Here is an 8407-nt window from a genome sequence, read left to right as displayed (position 1 = left end):
TTACTATGGGGCCGTACTATCTGCCATTCATAGAATTAACACAGATTTAAGCGTGTAAACCCCCTACATTTTCATGTTATGTGACATCATATCAATATGCTCAGTTTGAGGTGGATTTTTCCCTTGATAACAGTTAACTTTCCATAGAATGTCACGTCACAACAGTGTTCGCTGTCCATGGTCCTGATTATGGCTCTACTGAAGACCCATTAAGGCCTCTTGCACACAAACCTTGTGCATCCGTTCCATGCATTGGTGACCGCACGGGAAACATCTGTACAGCGGCCGGGACAGATCGAGACCAATTCAACTTGAATGGGTCCGTGATCCGTCCGCACCGCAAAAAAATAGAACAAGTTCTATTTTTTTGCGGTGTGGAGGCACAGACAAACACCATGGAAGCACTCCGTAACGCTTCCGTGGGGTTCCGATCCGTGCTTCCGTTCCGCATCTCCGTGATTGCGGACCTATTCAGGTGAATGGCTCTGCTTCCGTTATGCGGTGTATTGCGGACCTGTCGTATGCAGGCCGCAATACGGCCACGGGCATACAACGTTTCGTGTGCATGAGGCCTAATGCACAGTGATTATCATAGGAAGTCACTTCACTGCCACTAAGTTCCACTGAATGTATACCCCATAAATATGCAACTACATGTCTATACTTTGACTACCATAGTAAAAACATAAAATGCACAATTTTTTTAATTTTTATTATTATTTTTGCTGGATCCTTTTGTAATAAAAGGTACAGTTAAAGGGTTTTCTTGGACTTACCTATTGATGTGCTAGCCTCAGATCAGCAGGGTCCAGCTTCTGATCAGCTGTTTTCAGAAGCTGAGACCCTGGAACTACACAGCTCTACCACTTGAATAGAAGCATCACTGCCGCAACACACAGCGGACAGAGATCCGTAGTTCCTGTGCCTGGTTCTGGAGCCAAAGCTTCTGAAAACAGCTGATCTGCAAGGGTCAGCCCCAGGAAATCTGATCCTAATGACCTCTCCTAAGGATACGTCATCCGTAAGTATGTCTTTGGCAGCCCTTTTAGCTGTGCTTTACAATACTATAAAAAAAAAAGGTATACCAACATATATGAGCTAAACATATGCCAAAAGGTCTCTCTTAACCCCCTTCCGACTTCTTCCCAGAATTGGGATCTTTAAACATGGCGCCCGCTCAGAAGCTGACTGGGTGCCATAGCTGCTGGGTGCCTGCTGTTTTACACAACAGATACTCTGAGGCATTGTCCACGATCAGGGATAACGCCAATCATGGACATTTAAAGTGTAACTGCCATTCTTTCTTTTTATTTCTGTACACTGTGTGTACAGTATACCTCTCTTGTATATATGCATGCATTGGATGAGCAAGTCTTTTTTGCATTGTGTATTCATGTTTGTGTATAGCATGTGTACAGTATAGTTCAGTGTGTGTGTATGTATATATAGATATATATACACACACACATTATTTTTTGTGGTTCAGTTATGTTTGTGTATATGACGAGTAGGAAGCACACATATGTGTGTACAGTACATGTATGTTTGTGTACACGGTTATAAAGGCTGGTCAGCTGCAAGCAAGTGGCAGACAGCTGAGGAAAAAGCAAAGCAATTTCCATCTTCTTATGGGGAAAGATTGGACCGTGTGAGGTCCTGTAGCCGGCGCTCGCGGCCCCTCGGCCCATCCCCCGCCCGCTTCTCCTCAGAGTTGAGGCAGCCGCTCGGGGTCCGCAGTGTGCTCGCCTCCGCCGCCGCCGCAGCCGCAGTCCGCTCTCACTACACTACTATGTGACATATTCAGACACAAGGCGGGAATTTGCTCGTTTTTTTGGTTGCATAAAAATCAGAACCAAAAAAAAGCCCATTGAGCGGCGGTGCGCGGAGCCCTCAGTGCAGGAGCTGGTAGCGGTGCAGACGGTGCACGAGCCGGGCTGGCAGAGCTCCCGCCATGGTCGCCGTTCACGCTTCTCATTCTTCCTCCTGTGCAGAGTGGATTGCCTGTCTAGATAAAAGGTACCTTCTACACATGGGTGCAGCCGGGCTACATGTATGATGTGACTGTGCCGGGCTACATGTATGATGTGACTGTGCAGGGCTACATGTATGATGTGACTGCTGGGCTACATGTATGATGTGACTGTGCAGGGCTACATGTATGATGTGACTGTGCAGGGCTACATGTATGATGTGACTGTGCCGGGCTTACATGTATGATGTGACTGTGCCGGGCTACATGTATGATGTGACTGTGCCGGGCTACATGTATGATGTGACTGTGCCGGGCTACATGTATGATGTGACTGTGCCGGGCTTACATGTATGATGTGACTGCGCCGGGCTTACATGTATGATGTGACTGCGCCGGGCTTACATGTATGATGTGACTGCGTCGGGCTTACATGTATGATGTGACTGCGTCGGGCTTACATGTATGATGTGACTGCGTCGGGCTTACATGTATGATGTGACTGCGTCGGGCTTACATGTATGATGTGACTGCGTCGGGCTTACATGTATGATGTGACTGCGTCGGGCTTACATGTATGATGTGACTGCGCCGGGCTTACATGTATGATGTGACTGCGCCGGGCTTACATGTATGATGTGACTGCGCCGGGCTTACATGTATGATGTGACTGCGCCGGGCTTACATGTATGATGTGACTGCGCCGGGCTTACATGTATGATGAGACTGCGCCGGGCTTACATGTATACAGTACTATACACAGTGTTGTACCCCATATATCTGTATACATTGACCCTGCACCAGTATATCTGTATACATTGACCCTGCACCAGTATATCTGTATACATTGACCCTGCACCAGTATATCTGTATACATTGACCCTGCACCAGTATACACACTGCTGTACCCCATATAACTATATACTGCTGTACACTGAATACCTGTATACACAGTGCTGTACCCCATATACCTGTATACACTGACCCTGCACCCAGTATACACAGTGCTGTACTCCATATAACTGTATACACTGCTGTACCCTGTATACACAGTGCTGTACCCCATATACCTGTATACACTGACCCTGCACCCAGTATACACAGTGCTGTACTCCATATAACTGTATACACAGTGCTGTACTCCATATAACTGTATACACTGCTGTACCCTGTATACACAGTGCTGTACTCCATATAACTGTATACACTGCTGTACCCTGAATACCTGTATACACGTGTGATGTGGCTGCTGGCCTACATATATTATACTACCGTGCTGCATGTATGATGTGACTACTGTGCTACATATGATAAAACTAAGGTGCTGCTGACCTTTATGTCATATAGAAGGTAACACTGACGTGCTTCTTGTATGTTGTTACTGTTGTGCTGCACGTATGATGTGACTTCTGCACATAGGATGACAATGGTGAGCTGCTGCCATAGTTGTCACCAGAGTGCAGCATATGTGAGATGTGTGTCACGTACGGCTGTTCCTGTGATGTGTGCACCGTGTGAGTGCTGTGCTGCATACATGATGTGAGTGCTGTGCTGCATACAAGATGTGAGTGCTGTGCTGCATACATGATGTGAGTGCTGTGTTGCGTGCCTCATGCCGGCTAATGGAGGGCTGTTTGTTGAGCTGCATGGTGATGTGTGAACATCAGACGGGTCCTGAGGTGATGGACAGCAGCGGTGCTGATCCGTCTCCTCCTGGCGGGGAGCCTGCACTTGTCCATTGTTATTTCCTGGGGATCAAGGTCTCTGCACTGTGGATGGTCGGAGAAATCAATGCCCTCGATGTACATTAGTGAGATGTGGTGACTAATGGTGAATTAGGGAGAAGTATGACTGCAGCTATTAAAGAGAAATGCTGTGTATGCGATATGCAGATCCCACATTCCTCAGCTGATGCAGAACCTCTTGAGATACACAGCTGAAGTACTCCTTGCACTGGTATGGTGAATCCATTATCTGATGTGTTACCAGATTCTGTTGTAACTTGTGCTATAATTTTATTAAAGAACAAGTCTCCGACAATAAAACAAACACCATTAATGCGGAGCTGTCGTAACTTGTGCTGTTCTTCTCTTATTCCTGCTAGAAAGTTATGGATAAAGGGTGAGATGAGAGGTACCACTTGGGTGGGGTGGGGGTGTTCCTACACAGTCTACCACCTGCCGGATTGATTGGACAGTAACAGACTGTGCAGAGACCCCCCCCCCCCCAACTGGTAGCACCCATCTGGACCTTTATCCATAAACTTCTAGCAAGAATTGAAGAAGAATGGCAAATCCTAGAGTCATAAGGATAAATGTTCCAGGAAATTCCATGCAGAATACAACTATTTACCAAAAAGGACATGTCGGGAGTGGTGAGAGGTCCCCTTTACATACAGTCTAGAGTGGTCCTGTTCTGTAATCCTGTGGTCAGACATGTTTCATCCATTAGTTACATGTGTATTTGGGAAAGCTGGTGGCTACAGGGTCAGTGTTTAGTTATGAGGCACAGGCTGTACCCCCATATAAGGCTGGTTTCACACGGGCGTTGCGGGAAAAGTTGCGGGTGCGTTGTGGGAACATGCGAGATTTTTCTGCGCAAGTGCAAAACATTGTAATGCGTTTTGCATGCGCGTGTGAAAAATCGGCATGTTTGGTACCCAGACCCCGGGTTTGGGTTAGGTGTTCTGTAGATTGTATTATTTTCCCTTATAACATGGTTATAAGGGAAAATAATAGCATTCTGAATACAGAATGCATAGTACAATAACGCTGGAGGGGTAAAAAAAAAAAAAAATAATTTAACTCGCCTTAATCCACTTGATTGCGTAGCCGGCATCTCTTCTGTCTTCTCTTTGCTGTGCACAGGAATAGGACCTTTGATGACGTCACTGTGCTCATCACATGGTTCATCACCATGGTGAGGGACCATGTGATTGGATCATGTGATGTGACGTCACCACAGGTCCTTAGCCGGCAACTCAACATTACAGAAGAAGACAGAGATCCGCAACTACGCGATCAAGTTGACTCGGTGAGTTAATTTATATATATTTTTTAACCCCTCCATCACTATTTCACTTTGCATTCTGTATTCAGAATGCTATTATTTTCCCTTATAACCATGTTATAAGGGAAAATAATACAGATCGGGTCCCCAGCCCGATCGTCACCTAGCAACCATGCGTGAAAATCGCACCGCAGCCGCACTTGCTTGCGGATGCTTGCGATTTTTCACACGGCCCCATTCACTTCTATGGGGCCTGTGTTGCGTGAAAAACACACAATATAGAGCATGCTGCGATTTTCATGCAACGCACAAGTTATGCGTGAAAATCACTGCTCATGTGCACAGCCCCATAGAAATTAATGGGTCAGGATTCAGTGCGGGTGCAATGCGTTCAACTCACACATTGCACCCGCGTGGAATACTCACCCGTGTGAAAGGGGCCTAACTGTATACACTGACCCTGCACCCCATATACACTGTGCTGTACCCCATATAATTGTATACACTGACCCTGCACCCCATATACACTGTGCTGTACCCCCGAATACCTGTATACACTGACCCTGCACCCAGTATACACTGTGCTGTACCCCGAATACCTGTATACACTGACCCTGCACCCTGTAGATGCTGGTGAGTGAAAGCCCTGTTCAGCGCTCACTCCCACCGCCACAAGAAGACATTACTATAATGTATGGGGGCAATATGGAGACGGTATACTGTACACGCCTCATACAGTATAATGTCTTCTTGTACCCTTTATAGGACAGCAAGCCTGAGGACTAGACAGGACAGTGGAAGTGGACGGAGGCTGTCACCAAATTTCCAGCATGTTTTGAGTGTTTTTTCCTTCTAAATTGGGTATTTATTGCGATGTGCCTAGTGCCATCTCTTATATACCTGAATACTCCAGGCCTTACTTTCTGACTTTCTCTGCCGAGCAAAAAAAATCAAGGAACTCTGTCTATGGTGACTGAACGCAATAAAGAAGTGTATCTGTAGAATATTGGGACATAAACTGACAGGATTTTGGGGAGTCACTTTAAGGCCTCATGCACATGATTGTGTACCCGCCTTCTACGGACATAGACCCATTCACTTGAAAGGGTTCCGTTTACTGCATCTGATGCTTTTGTGGGCTTCCCCTCTGTGCCTCCGTTCCGCACTGTATCTTCCGGATTGCACATTCCCTTGAATGCATCCATACGGTGAGTACACGACCGGTGGCCGTATATTGCGGACCCGCTGTTTGCTGGCCGCAATACGGGCACGGACCTGCTACACACTTGTGCACGAGGCCGAAATTCACATGTTTCTTTCGATGTAGAGTGTTTCCTTACTTGTGTATCTGTGGTGGCTAGGAAGATGAATGCAGCATTTTTTTAAATCCTATATTTCGGATAGAGATGATAATGCTATGATGCCGGCTGTTCAGTCTTAGGGTCCATTCACATGTCCGTATGTGTTTTGCGGATCTGCAAATTGCGGATCCGCAAAACAGGTACACCGGCAAAGTGGGTTCCACATTTTGCGGACCGCACATCGCCGGCACTCTCATTAAAAAAAATGTCCTTTCTTGTCCGCAATTGCGGACAAGAATAGGACATGTTCTATTTTTGGAGGATCCGCAAATGCGGACAGCACATTCCGGCCCCATTGAAAATGAATGGGTCCACACCTGTTCCGCAAAGTTGCTGAACGGATGCGGACCCATTTTGTGGACATGTGAATGGACCCTTAGACATTCAGTGGGTGCTCTGAACTGCAGTAATAAATCGCTCTGGTTTTGTCCAGTGTGTATGTGGCGGTAGATGTTGAGCGGTGATGTCACTGCTGTCATGACTCATTCTGAAAGTGTTCTCCAAGGCAGTGAATGATTTACCTGCAGTGAAGCACGTATGTGAGGGGCCTCACCCAAGCACGTTGTGTTGTATCAGCTGGAATATTTCAATTAATAATTTACAGTTTACGGTTTGTATGTTGGATAAAGCACACCCTGCCGGTAATGATAACATATGTGCGGCTTGGTACAAATTTCCGGAAGGTGAATAGATATTTGGGGGAATTTTGTTTGTTGATTGAATGATTTAACCCCTTTAAAAGGGATATTCTCATCTCAGACAATGGGGGCATATACAAGCGATCTGAGATGAGAATACCCCTTCAATGACTAGACCTGAAAAGGCCTTAAAAGGGTTGTGAAAGAATGCAGGGTGGTGGAGGGGGGTTGGCAAACTCCCCCCCCCCCCATTCATTTGGACCTTTAAGGGCTCATGCACACAAACGTATTTTCTTTCAGTGCCCGTTCTGTATTTTTTATTTTTTTTTGCGGACCATTTACTTCAATAGGCCTGCAAAAAAAAGAAAAGTGTGCATTCCGTTTCCGTATTTCTGTTCCGCAAAAAAATAGAACATGTCCTATTATTGTCCGCATTACGGACAAGAATAGTACTGTTCCGTTCCACAAAATGCACACGGATGTCATCCGTATTTTTTGAGGATCTGTTTTTTGCGGACCACAAAATACATACGGTACATAAGGAAAGATAAATTACCTGCTTCGTGCAGCCAGCTCCCTGCTCCTCCTCCTCGTCTAGGCTCCGCTGGGCTCCCTGAATGTCAATATCCAGTTTGAGATCTCGGCAGCCAATCGCTGGCCGTGGCGGTGATCACCTTCTCATGCCTCCGCCGGAACTCCGCCCCCGCCCTCCATTATGGTCAATGGGGATGGAGCGGCAGTCCAGGTGCACACGGTCACTAGCGACAGGATGGATCCGGCAGGCTGTTCACCCGACAGAACAGCCTGCCGGAGGTCCGTGCCGCTAGTGTGAAAGTAGCCTAACCCAAAATACATCTAAATCAATAAAAATGGCTTTGGAGATGTCCATAGCCTTTAAAATGGATATCTTGTAACTTCAGAGCTGTCCACCTCTCCTTACCTGTCTTTCTTTCCTAATTACTATTATTCTCCATGTAATAACAATTCTGGATAATCTATTCTTATGGCTCTGTGTTCTGCTGTCCCTTTATTATTCCTATAAGAAATTTGTGAATGGATTGTCAGCAGGCTGCAAAAAAGGTCCAGCTATGCATTACCAATTAAGGGCTGTCCCTGCATGGTCTAATGCAGGCATGCTCAACCTGCGGCCCTCCAGCTGTTGTAAAACTCCAACAATGACTATGCGGTAGGCTGTTCGGGCATGCTGGGAGTTGTTTTGCAACAGCTGGAGGGCCGCAGGTTAAGCATGCCTGGTCTAATGGTATCAAATTAGTGCTGCCAGTGGCAGACTATGCAGGGACACACAACTGGTAATTCATAATTTCTAGCAGGAATAATAAAAGAAATAGCACATCATAGTCATAAGAATAGATGCTCCAGAATTATTGCATGGGGAAAAAAAGTAGTTACTAATACAGACCTGTCCGGAG

The 8407-nt window shown here is 46.3% G+C and overlaps 1 protein-coding gene across 1 annotated transcript in view; it reads left to right on the top strand.

Annotated features, from left to right (window-relative positions):
* Positions 1-1776: 1776 nt before the first annotated feature.
* Positions 1777-8407, top strand: part of LOC122923392 (rap guanine nucleotide exchange factor 4-like) — a 101793-nt gene continuing 95162 nt past the window's right edge. Inside the window, exon 1 of the mRNA XM_044274189.1 lies at positions 1777-2016. Coding sequence (XP_044130124.1) covers positions 1952-2016 — 65 coding nt within the window. The 5' untranslated portion in view covers positions 1777-1951. The remainder of the gene's footprint in view (positions 2017-8407) is intronic.

The sequence above is a fragment of the Bufo gargarizans genome, unplaced genomic scaffold, assembly GCF_014858855.1.
Source record: "Bufo gargarizans isolate SCDJY-AF-19 unplaced genomic scaffold, ASM1485885v1 original_scaffold_1555_pilon, whole genome shotgun sequence".
Lineage (NCBI taxonomy): Eukaryota > Metazoa > Chordata > Amphibia > Anura > Bufonidae > Bufo > Bufo gargarizans.
Note: the sequence above shows the minus strand (reverse complement) of the source record. Positions and strands in the feature narration are given on the sequence as shown.